At 36.6% G+C, this 17909-nt stretch overlaps 1 protein-coding gene across 2 annotated transcripts in view; it reads right to left on the bottom strand.

Moving 5' to 3' along the window:
* ENPP1 (ectonucleotide pyrophosphatase/phosphodiesterase 1) overlaps positions 1 to 17909 on the bottom strand; it is a 114344-nt gene that overhangs the window by 35982 nt on the left and 60453 nt on the right. For both annotated transcript variants that reach the window (XM_038000886.2, XM_008007025.3), the window contains exons 14-24: positions 17712 to 17743; positions 16827 to 16954; positions 15540 to 15609; positions 14000 to 14087; positions 12702 to 12871; positions 11150 to 11201; positions 9725 to 9879; positions 7073 to 7202; positions 5908 to 5988; positions 4620 to 4752; positions 2958 to 3120 (exon numbers count right to left, since the gene is read on the bottom strand). In XM_038000886.2, coding sequence (XP_037856814.1) covers positions 2958 to 3120; positions 4620 to 4752; positions 5908 to 5988; positions 7073 to 7202; positions 9725 to 9879; positions 11150 to 11201; positions 12702 to 12871; positions 14000 to 14087; positions 15540 to 15609; positions 16827 to 16954; positions 17712 to 17743 — 1202 coding nt within the window. The remainder of the gene's footprint in view (positions 1 to 2957; positions 3121 to 4619; positions 4753 to 5907; positions 5989 to 7072; positions 7203 to 9724; positions 9880 to 11149; positions 11202 to 12701; positions 12872 to 13999; positions 14088 to 15539; positions 15610 to 16826; positions 16955 to 17711; positions 17744 to 17909) is intronic.

Here is a 17909-nt window from a genome sequence, read left to right as displayed (position 1 = left end):
ACTGGGTATATAAGCACAGGAATATAAATCATTCTATTATACAGATACATGCACACATATGTTCAGTGCAGCACTAGTCACAATAGGAAAGACAAGGAATCAACTTAAATGCCCATCAGTGATAGACTGGATCAAGAAAATGTGGTTCATATATACCATGGAACACTATGGTGTATGTGGTCAATGATAGACTAAATAAAGAAAATGTGGTACATGTATACCAGGGAATACTATGCAGCCATAAAAGATCATGTCCTTTGCAGGGACATGGATGGAGCTGGAGGCCATTATCCTTAGCAAACTAATGTGAGAACAGAAAACCAAACACTGCATGTTCTCAATTATAAGAGGGTGCTGAAGGATGAGAACACATAGACACGTTTCGGGGAAAAACATACACTGGGGCCTGTTGGAGGGCAGGGGGTGGGAGGAGGGACAGCATCAGAAAGAACAGCTAATGGATGCTGGGCTTAATACCTAGGTGATGGGATGTTCTGTGTAGCAAACCACCATGGCACACATTTAGCTATGCAACAAACCTGCACATCCTGCACACATACCCCTGAACTTAAAATAAAAGTTGGAAATTTTTTAAAAAGAGACTGGTTCTGTGACTATCTTATCGGGTAAACTAAGGAAAGTTATTTAACATATAAATCTTGATTCCTTTATCTGTATCCTCCTCATTGGGTTATTTTGATGATCAAATATAATGATGTGTGCAAACATACTACAAAAATACTAGTTTTTATGAGAATGTGTTATCTACAAAGATGCATGAAGATGCCCACGTGGGCCAAAGCCACATGCTAAGAACGGTGGAGCAGAAAGAGGGAAAAGTTCTGGGTACCCAGTGGTGCAGTTGACCCAAAGCGCCATCCCAGGACTGTGTACAGCTGGACTTCCTGTTCTATGAGGAATCCCTGACTTGCTTAAGCCACTGCAAAGGGGTTTCTGTTATTTGTTGTAGAACCCTACTCTAATTGATACATTCAATGACGATATAATCTCTCAAAATAAAGAAGTAATGAACCAGGCAATAGCTGCATGTATCTAAGAATGCCCACAAAACTGACAACTTTCAGCGGAGTCAGATCAGGCAACCAACTAGTTAAAGTCTTGCTATTCTGTATTTAATTCTGAAGAATAAGGGGAAAAATAACTTAATGAGAAATGTGTTCTCTAGGAACAAGTATTTCTGAAAGTTTATCATAGAAACAAGGAGAGACATATCTTCATGAATTTTAACGATATATAGAAAGACTACTACCATCAAGGATGGCAAATGGACCACTGCACTGTATTCTACTCCTGGGCCCAGAGAAGAGCTCACTATTTTGTTTACTTCTGTGTCCTCAGTACCTAGAGCACTTGATTATAAATATCAAAGGAATGAATGGCTGAATCAAAGTAGTAGTGAATGAATGAATGAGTGAATGCAGCACTCTTCCCTGACGAGCTCATACTGGATCTCAAGATCCTAACTCCAGGTATACCTACCACCCATTCACTGGGACTGGTATGAAAGTTACATCTTTTTGCAGATTCAGGTCAAGACTTACTTGGTGTCACTTCAATGAAAAAAACAAAAAAACAAAAAAAACAAAAAACAAAAAACCGGAAATGTGGGAAGTACTCTGAAAGAAAAATGTTTTGGCTCACCATAAGGAAAAACTTAAAAATTGCTAAAATGGGCCGGGCGCAGTGGCTCATGACTATAACCCCTGCACTTTGGGAAGCGGAGGCCGGCAGATCACCTGAGGTCAGGAGGTCGACAACAGCCTGGCCAAGACGGCGAAACTCCATCGCCACTAAAAATACAAAAATTAGCCAGGCATGGTGGCAGGCGCCTGTAATCCAAGCTACTCGGGAGGCTGAGACAGGAGAATCGCTTGAGCACGGGAAGCGGAGGTTGCAGTAAGCGGAGATAACGCCACTGCCCTCCAGCCCAGGCGACAGAGCGAGACTCCATCTCAAAAAAAAAAAAAAAGAGGCCGGGTGCAGCGGCTCACGCCTGTAATCCCAGCACTTTGGGAGGATGAGGCGGGCGGATCACGAGGTCAGGAGATCCGAGGCTGACACAGTGAAACCCCGTCTCCACTAAAAAAAACATACAAAAAAAATTAGCCGGGCGCGGTGGGGGGCGCCTGTAGTCCCAGTTCCTCGGGAGGCTGAGGCAGGAGAATGGCGTGAACCCAGGAGGCGGAGCTGGCAGTGAGCCGAGATCACGCCACTGCACTCCAGCCTGGGCGCCAAAGCGAGACTGCCTCAAAAAAAAAAAAAAAAAAAAAAAAAGGCTAAAATGTTATGCAGTCATGATGTCCCAATCTACAATGTAGATTTTTAAAATTCTGAGCAAATAAGATAATATAAAACAATTATTCCCAAACACTGATATGACAATAGGATAAGAAAGGAAAATTTTTTTATAATTAAGTGATACATAGAAAATTTGAAATGTTGTCTAACAACTTTAAGACTAATTTATAACAGTGCTGACACTTTGAAATTATAAATCCAGTTTTGAAATAAGAGAAAATCATACTTCAGATACACCTAGACTTTAGTGGTTAAGCCATACAAAGTTTGATTCTGATCTGACTTTTAGTATCTTTACCAGACAAAGAGGCCAGGCAGGGTGGTTCATGCCTGTAATCTCAGCACTTTGGGAGGCCAAGGCAGGAGGATTATTTGAGGCCAGGAGTTCAAGACCTGCTTGGGCAACATAGCAAGACCCTCTCTCTAAAAAAAAGAAAATGCAAAATAAAAGCAGACAAGGGTAGTCTTCCCCAAAGATATGTCATCTTAAAAGATCAAATTTAAAAGCATCCTGTAATTTCAAAGTCCATGTATATTCAAGAGTTGTGCTTTCTCTCACTGTAATATCAGATGTATGACACAAATATGCGTATGTCTAGATTTTCAACATGCAAAGTAAATATAAAAAAGCTACTTACAACACAGCTCTCACTGTTATCAGTCCTGTGAGGCAAAATGAAAGCTAAGGTGTCTAAGTTTTCACAGTGCAAAGGAGTCTGAGATGCATCTTTACAGCTTGTTAGCACAATAAAGAAGTGAGTTGGAATCAAAATTTCTTGATTACGGATGACTCTTCTTTTTCTGTAAAATATGCCAATATTCATTTTAAGAAAGAAATAACTATCTTCCTTTTGATGACTATTTCAGTAGAGCATGCTTTTAATACATAAAAAAATCAAATTCAAACAAATAATTAAATATAAGAAGCTAGTAATCACAATGCCTCAACATATTCTGCCCGATTCAGAGTAATAATTAGAAGACAGGCAGATAAACACAGCCCAAATAATTTTTGTTTTCTGTAGAAATTTACTGACTTTTGGAATTCTTTTAGTTCTATTTAAAGACACTGAAATTGAAACACTAAAGAAAAGAAAATATCATTTTTAAACACCTACGACCAAGAGTATAAACCATTACCAATAGTCTTAACTTCTAGGCCATTATAGACAAACAGTGGGCAGAGAAAGAACTGGTTAGGAATGTCTTATTTCAGCCCCTTCGGACAGGACATGTTGTCATGAATTGTTTGTTCTAACTGGATTTTCCTCCTTACCTTAATAACTTAATCTTTTACACTGCAGTATATTATCAAAGATGTCCCAAACATCTTTACCTCATAGTCATTCTCCTATTTCTTTTCATTTTAAGGCTGTTTGTTTTTTTAACATCTTCCAAAACTTAAGGTAGTGGAATCATTGTTTTCAAATATGACCTTATGTAGAATCATAATCTATAAAACTATTTAAACAGAGGGCTCTGGGTGAAGCCGTGGGTAAGAAGCATATGCAGTTCTCCTCTTTATCCTCTCCAGTGCTACAGTTTCTAAGGCAGCTTTATGCCTCAAGGGAAAGTAAAAAACTGTAACTTTACAAATTGATGTGCTCTCCGGTGTATTTGTAAGTCACATATATCTAAGTCAGCCTGGGAGAGTAGGAAAGTTCTCAGAGGGGATGAATCTCAGTGGAATCTCAGTCTTTTTCCTACGGACTTAACAGCGAAATTGCTTCCCAAACTACTGTAATTATTGCTTTAATAAAGATCAACCAGTTTCCAAAATGTTCTCTCCCTCTCTTTTTTTAAAAAAGTGCCACCGATGGTTTCCTTCAGACAGTTGCTTTTTATCATGCCCTTCCAGCCAGAGTTGGGTAAAAGCTGTAACATTCACCCAAGGCCACCAGACTCCCAAGCACTATAGCTTTATAACCCTATTCATTCCTAGACTCAGGATATGTGTAGCCACACCATAGAGTTCTTCATCTTCTGAATGACAATATATTAAGATCATACCTTAACAATTAGCCACACAGAGATCTTAAATGAGTTCAACATTTAAACTGAGCTCAAAAATTACTCAACTGAACTAAATGGGTGAGAAACACTACTTCTTTTACCTAAAAAATATTTTACTGAATGTTGAGCAAAATGCCAAAATTGATCAGATATTTCAAAAGGATTCCTGTGTAGTCAGAAATGTCATACACAAACATATGACACTGGGTAAAAAGGGTTCTGTTGACTCAACTGGATGGTAATCCCATTTGGTTCCTATTTTTAAGAGTAATGAAATATGTTCTTACTGCCTCAGAATCTCTAAGGAATCATAACGTCCATCATAATCAAAGTCAAACACAGGACCACTGACGACATTGACACCATTTCTTTCTTCAGCATACTTTCGCAGTAGGGTGTCATGAAAGTAGCGCCATATAACTGAAACGAGATAGAAGACAGTATAGTTTCAAAAGAACAAGGTACCATGTTGTCATGTGAAATAAACTAACACCATGATTCAAAATTAGCATTTATAGTAAATAAAGATAAAGTCAAGTTTGGCTTCAGTCTTTGTTTTGTTTTTTGTTTAGAGACAGGGTCTTGCTATATCACCCAGGCTGGAGTGCAGTGACACAATCATAGCTCACTGCAGCCTCAAACTCTTGGGGTCAAGAGATGCTGCTGCCTCAGTCTCTAGAATAGCTAGGACTACAGGTGCACATCACCATGCCCAGTTAATTAAAATTTTTTGTAGAGACTAGAGACCGGGTCTCACTGTTTTCCAGGCTGATCTTGAACTCCTGGCCTCAAGCAGTCCTTCTGAGTTGGCCTCCCCAAAGTGCTGGGACTGCAAGCATGAGTCACCACACCCAGCCTTGACTCCAATCTTAGTGTGAGGCCAAAACTTCATTGTTCAGCCTTGGCCTTTGAAAGGACTCACAGACAAACGTTGAACCCAACTCTATTTGAGGCATCACTGAACAAGTACATCATGTTCAAATTGTGATCATATGTCATCATTAAGCATAGCAACATTGCAAACACAAACAAGGCATATTATTCAGATTTCCTATTAATATCTGAATATTAACTTTGAAATATTCACAAGTATTCTAGATATAGAGTAAAAACTCCTTTTATGCTTATATTTTGATATTCTATACATCAATATAAGTAACTATATTTTTATTCCTGTAAAAGTCAAATGCTGCAAGTTAATGATGATGTAAAATCTTTTCATTTGAAAGCACAGACAATTATCAAGAACTTCCAAAAAGTTAAATAAGGAAGCCGGATGAAAGTTAATATAAGTGATAGCAGACTGTATTAGCTGAATAACTTTAGGAAGCGCATCATATACTTTCTCACCAAAAATGTTTGCAAACAATTAAATACAAAGCAGAATGGATACTGGAATATACGATAATTCTAATATTTGTAGAATTTTTGTGTACTAGTATGCTCATAGTTAAGCCTTTAAGAATGTATTTGGTATTCATTTAATCTAGACCATAAGTCCTATTACATATGAATTATGCCTATATGTGCAGAAATTAATTAAAATTATCAAATATAGAGTTAACATTTTTTTACCTTGAAAACTCTGGTACATTGGCACTATATTTGTAGTAAGCAAAGCTTCAGAATATATTCCACTTGAATTTTTATTTAGTTCTACAAAGAAAAAAGAGGACAAGTTTTTCATTCTTCACAAATGACATAAGAAATTATAGTTTCTCATGGCAGAGGCGACCATTTTTAAAAACTAGCTGAGTACTATCTTAAACCTGCAAAACTTTCCCAAGTACTGGGTCAAGGGAAAATGTAATGTGTTTGGTCAAGTCCTTTACAAAAATAAAATATTTAAGTCTTTTCAAGATGAGCATGTCAAAGAAACATAAACTTTAATAACAAGAGCCCCAAATTAAACATATTCAAACTTTATTGACCTTATTTCAACTAAAAGGAATTGTGTTGACAATCCTCTTTCCTTACACTTTTTCACAGTGAAAAGAAAAAAGAGAACATCTGGCTCCAGAACAACACCTGCTACCCAGAAAAAACATCACAGGATGTCTGTCTCGAAACGCCATACAAGGCTTCTCTGTATGAATTTGAGGCTTGGACCTAGTCTATTTTTATAATGCAATAGCCAAGTTCTGACTTCAGACACATACTCTGGGAACTGAACTGGATGCTGATGGTAGTTGAGCACCTGCAGCTTTCGATTTTTGCCTTTTAAGGCTGGCCGCAAAATGGCTTCTCATCAACATACAAATTTGCCATTTCACAAAATAGTATACTTAGCTTCAAAAAAGCCATTCCCTAGAGGTTCTGGATCAGTGAAAAAGCAAGAATATTTAAGCCTCTACCTTTACCTACTTCTCTGACAATCGCATTTTCTTTTTAAACAACAAAGTTAGATCTCCTTCCTAAGAACCTTGATATATTCTTCCAACTTGATATATATATATATTCCAACTTCACAGTATTCTCAAATTCTGTTTAAAAGAAATGCAGAAAGGAACCATGACGTGTACTGCTTACCACATCTGCACTAAATCAACTACCCCCCCCACAAAAAGAACATTTTATAAAATTTAAGTTTTAGATTATTAAAATTTTTCCCTTGGTAGTTATAGACCAAATCCACAATTTTTCACCAATAAATAATGTATGGTAGGATTTATAAACAAGAAAGAAAACAAAAAGGAGAAGAGGATAAGAAAAGGGAAGGTCAGAAGAGGAAGAAACTTACGTGGTGGGGAGAGGAACCCGTAACTCACTTTGGTGTTATTTTTATAAAATGAACATTTATGGACAGGACTAAGAGAAATTCTAAAGTCTTGGTACAGACAGTTGGAAAAGTCTTCCGTAGAGAAACTGTCCTGAAGAACGAAATGAAAAGAACTCTCAGATATCAGACACAGAGAAGAAAATTGCTTTATTAATATTTAAAGGTGAACTACATCATAAAATTTTGAAGCTCTAGCTGTCAGCTCATGTCCTTGACTATTTTCCCATTTCCTACTAGTGTATTCATCTTTTTTCTAACTAAAATGTAAAAATGCTTTAAAATATTAAAGATACTAATTGTCATATTTGTGCAAATATTTTCAGATTCTGCTATGCTAATATGAAATAATGTTTAGAATGTTTTTATCTACAATTTTAAACTTCTATTTATTTATTTATTTTTTAAGACGGAGTCTCTTTCTGTCACCCAGGCTAGAATGCAGTGGCGCAGTCTCGGCTCACTGCAACTCTGCTCCCCAGGTGCAAGCGATTCTCCTGCCTCAGCCTCCCGAGTAGCTGCAACTATAGGCATCTGCCACCACATCCAGCTAATTTTTGTATTTTTAGTAGAGATGGGGTTTCACCATGGTGGCAAGCCTGGTCTTGAGCTCCTGACCTCAGGTGATCCACCCGAAACAGCCCCCACAAAGTGCTGGGATTACAGGTGTGACCTACCACGCCTGGCTAATTTTTTGTATTTTTAGTAGAGACGGGGTTTCACCGTGTTAGCCAGGATGGTCTCGATCTCCTGACCTCGTGACTCGCCCTCCTTGGCCTCCCAAAGTGCTGGGATTACAGGTGTGAGCCACCACGCCTGGCCAATTTTAAGCTTTTATATGGTAAAATGCTGATTTTTAGAGATCTCAGTCTATCTTCCATAGCCAACTACACTGCCGAAAGTCGCTGGAGCAAGGGAGGAGAGTCACTGAACAGCAACACAAAAACCTCAAGCATCGCAATGACTGTAAAGTCATGCATTTTAATTATATAAGAAAACTGAAAGTGGAATCAAGGAACACCATAATTAAGGTATAAATATTAATAAATAGGATGGGGTGCCTATAAAAAGTGGTGTAGACTGATCAATCACAAAGTCAAAAAAAATTTTTAAGTGTTTGGTGTTTGAAGACAGTCTTGAAAAATTTTTTAAATCAAAGTTCAAGAAACTTTATATAAATATATGTGTGTATTATATATTTGGAACATAGAAATTATATATAAACAGACATTTCCCTATCTTTTTATTTGGCCATCTCACTGATTAGTAAAAATAATTTTATTTTTTAAATCAAATTGCTGCCCTCCACTATGCTCTCTCAAATCCCTTTGTCGTTCCCTTAGGGCATCCTGTACCTTGCCAGTCACTTTCAGTTTCATCCCAGTTTAAAATTTCAAATCCATATAAGACCAAAATCTCATCTTCCCCCTTCTCTCTTTCCAACACCATCTCCTTCACCATTCCTCCTTCTACCAGAGCACCCAGGGGGCCATGAGTGAGGGGGAAGGCTGCTCTTATTCTGGGATATTTGTCCTCACTCCTTTCAAGGCCTAACTCCTCTGGTGTTGGTGGTGGGCAGGATTCTGGCCTCTCCCTGGTTTGGGCTTGTGTCTTCCTATAGATGACACATGCAATGATGTTACTGAGCTTTAATGGCTTTGTCAAACAGTGAGGGCTCCCTTAGATTTGGACGGCTGAGGGAAATACTTGTCCTCACACAGCCATGTACTTAGAAATGGGTAACTGTGACTGATCCTAAGGCTGATTTCATGCAATTATAAATTGGAATCATAAGATATTAAAACTGGGGTCAGGGAGGCAAAAGAGAATTCTTTTCTTTTTTCTTTTTCTTTTTTTTTTTTTTTTTTTTTTTTTTTTTTTTGAGACGGAGTCTTGCTCTGTCGCCCGGGCTGGAGTGCAGTGACCGGATCTCGGCTCACTGCAAGCTCCGCCTCCCGGGTTCACGCCATTCTCCTGCCTCAGCCTCCCGAGCAGCTGGGACTACAGGCGCTCGCCACCTCGCCCGGCTAGTTTTTTGTATTTTTTAGTAGAGACGGGGTTTCACCGTGTTAGCCAGGATGGTCTCGATCTCCTGACCTCGTGATCCACCCGTCTCGGCCTCCCAAAGTGCTGGGATTACAGGCTTGAGCCACACTCTGTAGTCCAGGCTGGAGTCTCCTGCCTGAGCCTCCCGAGTAGCTGGGACTACAGGCGCCCACCACCACGCCCGGCTAATTTTTCTGTATTTTTAGTAAAGACAGGGTTTCACCATGTTAGCCAGGATGGTCTCGATCTCCTGACCTCATGATCCACCTGCCTTGGCCTCCCAAATTGCTGGGATTACAAGCATGAGCCACTGCGCCCAGCCCAAAAGAGAATTCTTTACTGCACAACCCTCATTTCACAGAAGAAATTTAGTCTGAGTTCTCAAAGTCATGCAGTTGCTCAGTGGCAGGGCTTGAACTGGAACTGAATTTTTCTGACTCCCTGTTCAGTGTTCCTCTAATGCAGGAACTGAGTATAAAGCCAAGGTGAACAGTGAGAAACTATGCATTCAATGTTCTGCTTAATCATTAATTTGAAATAGCCACACATAAAGAGGTGACAAATACTTGCATTTCTGTCCACGGTATAGGATGTCCAAAGCGGCATTAAGATGTCTTGGCTGTATCCACTCATAAACTGGTGCTGGGAGAGAAGACAGATGGTGTTTTTCTTCTGGAGAACTCTGGGTCTTCCATAGGGTAAAGTTTCATGCTTAATATTCTTCTCTTGGGTCATAGGATGAAAATAAATAAATTTAGTTAGTGTGCATTATATGATAATATATAGTGTGATACCCTCATCTAATCCTTTCTTCTACTTAACCATATTGAAGATTTACTTTTAACTATTAAAAAAAACTGATTACAAAGGGTAGAAGCATAAACACTTAAGAAGACACATGAGATTCACTGTAGTTTTTGCCTATAAAGATTCTGAAATCAATGTAATATCAAGATCCATGAGGACACTACATGAAATTGCTAAATATTCCAGTTAATTCAAAGTTATATTATCAAAAATTCTTAAGCATTACTTTAATTACTTATTCTTTAGGACACACTCCAGAAAGTAAATTTTTTTAATGATATGTGTACTTGGAAAGCAGAAGTTCAGAATTGAAACTATGAGATTAAACTAAATAAAACAATAACAATATAGATATTATTTATTGCCCTTTCTCCAAATGTCAAGTGCTTGCTACACATCATATAACTAATTTTTACATTTCCATATGAATTAAGGTTATATGCCCATTTTACAGATGAGGAAACAGCAGTTGATAGGGAATACTCTTTCCATGAACATATAGTACCTAAGCTCATATTCAAACTTGGATCTATTCAATTCTGAAAGTGCCACCATTCATTACAATACTTTGCCACCTTGAAGATATTCTAGGGATTTTACAGAGACAAGCTTACATCAGAATTAACACAGAATTTACCTCTTTATTCTAGTACAAAGGAAAAAAAAATGTGTGCCAGGTAACTTAAGGATGAAAGAGTGTATTATAGTGACTCCAAACATTCAAGTCATAAGTGAAAAATTTCATCAGTTGTCTGTATATCCTTGATTTTTGGTCAAAAGTGATGAAGAACTAGCTTTAGATCAATAAATCAATATATAACCTTGTATGATTAACTAAGAACCAGGTGAGATAGAAACTTAGGTATTTCAAATGGGAATCTGAGTCTCTACTATCAACCTATAGAAATCGTCAAAAATTTCAGAACACCTCCATCATGTTCATAAAGTGTGATTCAGCTTCCACTAAATACATTACATACGATATCCACTGCAAAATATCTCTTCTTTCCTTATGTCTAACAGTCTAAACTGTCAAGCAAAAAAACCTCTATGTTTCATCAGGTGGTCCTCCAGAACTCCCTTTATTTTATTGGTTATTCTCAAATAATGTCCCCAAACCAGTTATCTGCATTTCACACCGATGAGAAAACTGTTTCACAATCCAAGGTTGAGGGTAGCATGCCTTACCTTCTGCCACGGTCAGATTAAACTGTGTCTGAAAATCCTCAATTGGCAAAATCTAAAAAAGGTTATAAAACTATTTTTAAGGACTGAGAGACATGTTTTAATTTTTGTAACACAGAACCGCTATAGATTGATTATCCCAACATAGAACAAAGATCATTTACAATAGTCTTGTATGAGTGAATGTTTTTTTCTCTCTTTAAAGGCAAGAGTCTTGCTCTTTCACCCAGGCTGGTGTGCAGTGGTGCAATCATGATTCACTGCAGCCTCGGCCTACTGGGCTCAAGCAATCCTCCCACCTAGGTTCCCAAGTAAACGGGACTCCAGGCAGATGCCACCATGCCCAGCTAATTTTTTTAGCTTTTTGTACAGATGGGGTCTCACTATGTTGCCCAGTCTGGTCTTGAACTCCTGGTCTCAAGCAATCCTCTCACCTTGGCCTCCCAAAGTACTGGGATTACAGGTGTGGCATACTATGCCTGGACAGAAGTTACTTTTTTGATGAAGAGGACAGAGGAGAGGAATGACAGTTGCAAAAGACAAAATTGTTAGTATAAGCATTACGCCAGTAATTAAAACATAAGAATATGATTGCTGCTTTGTAATTCTTATCTAGGTACCCCAAGTCTTTCTTCTAGTCTAACTCAAGTCTAAAACAAAATGTAAAGCATAAAATAAACTACTCTCCAAATTGCTATATATACAAATATATAGTATATATACACACACATATAGTGTATATATGTATATTTTTGATATATACATCAAAATACATATTTTTATATATTTATTTATATTATATTTTTATATTTTATTTTATATATATATTTATATATATTTATATATATATGTGTGCACGTGTGTGTGTGTGTGTGTGTGTGTATATATATATATATATTTGTTTTTTTTGAGACGGAGTCTCACCCTGTTGCCCAGTCTGCAATGCAGTGGTGCAATCTTGGCTCACTGCAACCTCCGCCTCCCGGGTTCAAACGATTCTCCTGCCTCAGCCTCCCAAGTAGCTGGGATTACAGGTGCCCGCTTATGGATGTTATCAAATTTGTTCATAACTTGTCTAGTATTTTTATCTTTTTATAATAATGATATATTAACACGGAAGTAAAAAAGGACAGTGTAATATATTCATTTCATACCAAGAAATCTTTTTTCCTCCCTACACTTAAACAACCTGAATTGTATTTTTAAAAAGGTACATTGTGATTGGTTTACTATGTGCTCATGACCTCACTGCTAGAGTAACAGTACAGATTCCCTAATACAGGATGCTCAAGAACTGAACTAGACTTCTTCACATCTGCACCCAAGTCAAGTCACAGCTCCAAGGAATTAAAAATAAGAGCATAAAATGCAAAAACTAGAAAGAGAAAAGAAATATTACAAAAGATCTGCATGTGCCCCCCAAGGATTAAAATACATGTTTACCTACCCCCACTCCTAAATTCTAATTTGATTATTAAGTATTTCTACAGCACATGCTGTGCAGAGGGTGCTATCAAACCATACATACTGGACCAAACTTCCTGACGATACTTACCGAAGGGTTACATGAGCAGCCAAGGTTATCTCTGGGGTTTCTTGTGAAGGGGCACTGTATCAGGGGGTGCACCTCTTTGGGATGCTTTGGTGTGTAAATGGGATTCTTTAGAAGGTGGTTAAGACTTCCATGAGTTCCGTTATTAGGAGCCGGTGTCAAATTCAGTAAATCTGCATCATTTCAAGAATGGTAGAGTTACTTAGATGTTTCAAATCAAACAAATAGTAGACTTGTGCCATGATCTTTACTTTTTTAAAACAAAATACATGAGTCCTTTACTCTTTAACTAAAAGAAAAGTATAAAACTCTCTTGAGTTTTAGAGTATTTAAGACTAGGTTCTTTTTAATAGAAATACTGATATGTATATGCTGTATTTCAGTACAAAATTTCTGATTTTTAAAGTGTACAATAACTACAGTCACCACCTGTTGAATGCATATTTTCTGTCAATCATGGTGCTAACATATTTTCTTATTTATCCCCCAAAACAATTTTATAAGTTATCATCAATATTTGGTAGATGAGTAATCAAAGTGTTTTGCCCAAGTCTCAAAGTTACCAATTAAATGATCTAGAATTCAAAACCAACTTTGTCTGAGTCTAAAACTCATCCTCTTAAATGTGATAACAGCAAATACTTATGTAGTAAGCACTTACTATATGCCAGGTGCTGTTTTAGGTATTTTAGGATATATTAACTCATTTCAGCCATATAGACTCCCACAAAAAGAATTATAGTTAAGACATATTTAAGGTTCTGTAAATGCCTAGGACCATCATGAGAATAAGAAATTGATATTTAAAACACAATGCTTCACCACAAAAGGACTACTTCAGAAGGTACAAAGTAAACCAAGAATATCCCTAATGGGTCCTCCGTCATTTCTACAACCTTGACATTGACTTACATTCAACCATTATGGCTACCAGAAGTTCCACAAGTTTTGTCCACCTTTCACTGCCCTCAATGTCTTTTCTCTGGCTTCTATCACTGCTCTGAGTCAAGAATCAAATAATTAAGCCAAGGATCTAGGAAAGTGCTGGGCACTGGGGGTGTGCAGACCACCCTGCTGTGAGTGGTGTACTTTAACCAGCAAGCAGCCTAGTGGAACAAACAGATAAGTAATAAGATGACATGTTCCCCACATTTCTTCAGTGAGTCCGAGTCAGGAAGAAGGTAAAAATCTGCCTTGCCTCACCGTCCTCTCCACAAAGGTGCCTACAATGTGACCTGCTTTTGACAATCCTATTTCAGGTCTGTTTTCAGAAGGGAAAAAAGCCACCTGTTCACACTTACCACACATTAAGTTATAGACTTCAATGTTTTCAAAGGTGTCAACCTCAATGCCATGCTTGAATCCAGGTCCATAGCCAACAAAGAGGGCCTAGATGGCCAAAAAAGGAAGTTTATCAGTGCATTTCAGGTGTCTGCAGTTTAGTCCAAAAAATTCTGTTATCCAAATTGTACATATACAAACTGGTTATGATAAGAGGAAAACTACCATGCTCAGTGGACTTTGTGGGAAATACAGTTTTAACTCTATCACACATATAATCTAAGAACATCTAGTATATGTCTCTTAGTTTTACTATAATTCTTGACTTGACAATCAGAACAGAATAAATGATAATTTTTTTTTTCATCTATGACATTGAATATAAACTTCACCCTGCACAACTTACACAGTGCTGCAGGGATCAAATTAGAAAATTACTATAAGTTTATTTTGAAAACGTTAAAGTGCTGGGTAAATGTAAGATATTATCTCTTCTAAGAACGTAAATATGATACTTTCTTATCTATCACTAGCTTTCTTAACTGTAAAGCAATATTCTTAACAGAGCACAAAAAACATGAAAAATAATTATTTGAAATATAATAGGAGATACGTCATATGCTTATGAAACATGAATATAAAATTTTATTAATTTTTTAAATTTTTATGGATTTAGGGGTATGAGTACAGTTATCTTTCATGGATATATTGCATAGTGGTAAAGTCTGAGCTTTTAGTGTTACCCGTCACCAGAACAGTGTACATTGAACCCAATAAGTGGTATTTCATACCTCACACTCCTCCCACCTTCCCACCTTTGGGGAGTCTCCAATATCTATTATTCCATTCTGTACATCCGTGTGTGCCTACTGTTTAGCTACCACTTACAAGCGAGAACATGTGGTTTTTAGTTTTTTGTTTGAGTTATTTCACTAAGGATAATGGCCTCCAGTTCCATCCATGTTGCTGCAAAGGACATGATTTCATTCCTTTTAATGGCTGAGCAGTATTCCACGATATCTATATATATATATACATACACACACACACACACACACACACACACACACACCACATTTTTAATCCATACTCCATTGATAAATATTTAGGTTGATTCCATGACTTTACTTCTGTGAACAGTGCTGCGATAAACATATGAGTGCAGGTGTCTGTTTGATAAAATGATTTATTTTCCTTTGGGAAATCCCAGTAGTGGGATTGCTGGATTAGGGGTAGTTTCATTATTATTTCTTTGAGAAATCTCTATACAGTGATCCACAGAAGTTGTACTAACTTACATTCCCTTCGACTGTGTATAAGTAAGTATTCCCTTTTCTCCACATCCTTACCACATCTGTTGTTTTTTGACTTTTTAGTAATAGCCAATGAATATAAAATTTTAACAAAATTCTTTAATGTTCAAAGAAAAATAGCTTTATGAAAGTATGTTTCATTAATTCTCATTCAAGACATATAATCACAGTCTGTTTTCAAATGTAAAACTTTGTGTATCATTTTTTCTTTAGATTCAATTCAATTAAGTATAATAGGCTTACTCACTTGCATATTTGAAAATATATTGTCAGAGCCATGAAATCCACTTCCACAATATTTCCGTTCTGAGGGATTCCTAATGTTGACATATATGAATTAAAAATGTAAAGTCCTTTCTTAAAACATAACATTATTTTCATTAATAAAAAGTATGTAACTATTTTGTTAAACCAACATAACGGGTAAATAAAACCACCTGGCTTGAAAAGCATTAACAAGTCACTTCTATCTTTTATTTCATGGACAAACAAACTATAAGCAATATAGTAGACAGAAGAAAAACCACTAGCATCAGGACAGAAGTGGTTTTGAACATAGGCTGTGTGATTAACTGCCCGTGAATTTAGATAGATTTAACTATCATCTTTGATTTCAATTTCTCATGTTGGTTATTTGTAAAAATTCAATGATGTAGCCTAAAGAAATGCTTCCAACATGGTGTTTAGATATTTACTAAATATTAGTTCTCTCATGAAGATAGGACCATTTCTCCTTTCATATTCTTTTTTTTTTTTTTTTTTTTTTTTTTTTTGAAAACTAAAAGCCCAGCTCTCCAATAAGAGTGGAGACAGTATAATTCTGTTTACTGAATTTTGGTTCACTGCTTAGGTTTTGCTTGACAGGGGTATGTATCATGACTGGCTTCTTGGCAACCACCAAAACAGTTAATGAACAAATTGTGAGATATTAACACTATTAACCATCCAAATAATTTGCCAAACACACCAATAAACTAAAGTTTATTGATGGATTAGTATGAGAAGAATGAAAAAATAACTGTGTATAATGAAGATAGTTACTCATTATTATAAAGTAAAGTGCTTTTACCAACTGTTGGCTGGGCTTTGGCAGCACAATTAGACATACTGCAATGTGTAGAAGACATGCAATGGCAAGTGGTAACAAATGTAGATTATAAGAAGTAATCAATATAGATATGAAAAGCCAGACCAGTGATTCTTAGCCAAGGATAGTCTGGGTGATCCCTCCTTCCCAGGGGACTTTTGGCAATGCTGAGGGACATTTTTGGTTGTCACATTAGAGAAGAAGTGCTACTTTCATCCAGTGGGGAGAAGTAAAGGATCCTTGTCAAATATCCCACAATGTGCAGGACAGCTCTCCACAACAAAGACTTATCTAACTCGAACATCCATAGGCCGACATTAGAAATCCTGAGTTAGAGTGAAGAGAATCATACTTCTACAGTTTTCACATAACAATATTGTTAGAAAGGGCCCAGTGGTCACCCTGAATCACTAACTTAAGTTTACCTGGGAGACTGTCAGAACTTACAATGCAAGTTGCCACTGAGGGTCCAAATAGAATGTCAAGGGCTCAATTCTATCACTCTTAGCAAAGTGCAAACGCTTAGGTAAGAAATGTTTCAGGTAAGGTTTGAAGTGTTGGTTTGGTTCCCGGCACTGAAATTGCAAACAGCAAAGAAAAAGTATTATTTCCCTGTTATCTAAAGTGTCAACTTTTCTTGAAATTGCTTTCTAACTTCACATGAAATTTTGTTTCACAAACATTTCATCAGCCAGCCCAATAAGTCAGATGAAAAAACAGCTAAAAGTTCTTACTATTTGTATAATGTAAAAGGTAAATCTTCCAAACTACTTGAAATATTTAGAGGAAATCATAATTATTACTGCATAAAAGCCCCAGAACTCAGACAGTGTCACTAGATTATATTAAGTTACCACTGATGGTTCTATTTTCAAACATCCTTATAACTGAAATTTAAGGGTTTTCTTGCAGATTTAAAATGTGTGAGTATAAAATGTAGTATAGATAACTCAGCACTAGTATAAAAACTTATTTTTTAAGGCATAAAAAAAGACTGGAAGGAAATATATCATAATGCTAATGGTGTTTATGGTGGTACAGACATATGGCTTTTCCTTCTACTTTAAAAATTATTTCTTGTAAATAGTTTTAAAATGATTTCTTCTTCTCATATAAATTTCATAATGCCAATAGATAAATTCTTTAAAAATTTTCAAATCTACATTATTGGGACACAACCTTAAAGATCTTTAAACTACACAGCATTTCCATGTTGGCCCAGGTTACTAAAATATTCTAATCCTTCAATCCCAATAATAGATGCTGAAACTTTCTCTCTATATATTATACAAAACTAAAAATAACTAGATAATGGAAAATAAAGATACTCACAGAAAGATTTCGAGCAATGCCTTCATAGTTAACTGGAGGGGAACAAACATAAGAATTAATAGTTGATTGTATGCTATAACTAAAACATAATACAAAAATGTAGAATGTCAGATCCAAACTCTATATTTAAACACCAAGGCAGGTTTTAAAGAGTTCATTTAAGTCATTACATTGTAGCCACTGAAAGGAATTAGACAG

Source organism: Chlorocebus sabaeus, chromosome 13 (assembly GCF_047675955.1).
Source record: "Chlorocebus sabaeus isolate Y175 chromosome 13, mChlSab1.0.hap1, whole genome shotgun sequence".
In the NCBI taxonomy this organism is placed as follows: Eukaryota; Metazoa; Chordata; class Mammalia; order Primates; family Cercopithecidae; genus Chlorocebus; species Chlorocebus sabaeus.
This window is presented reverse-complemented; position numbering and strand designations above follow the sequence as displayed.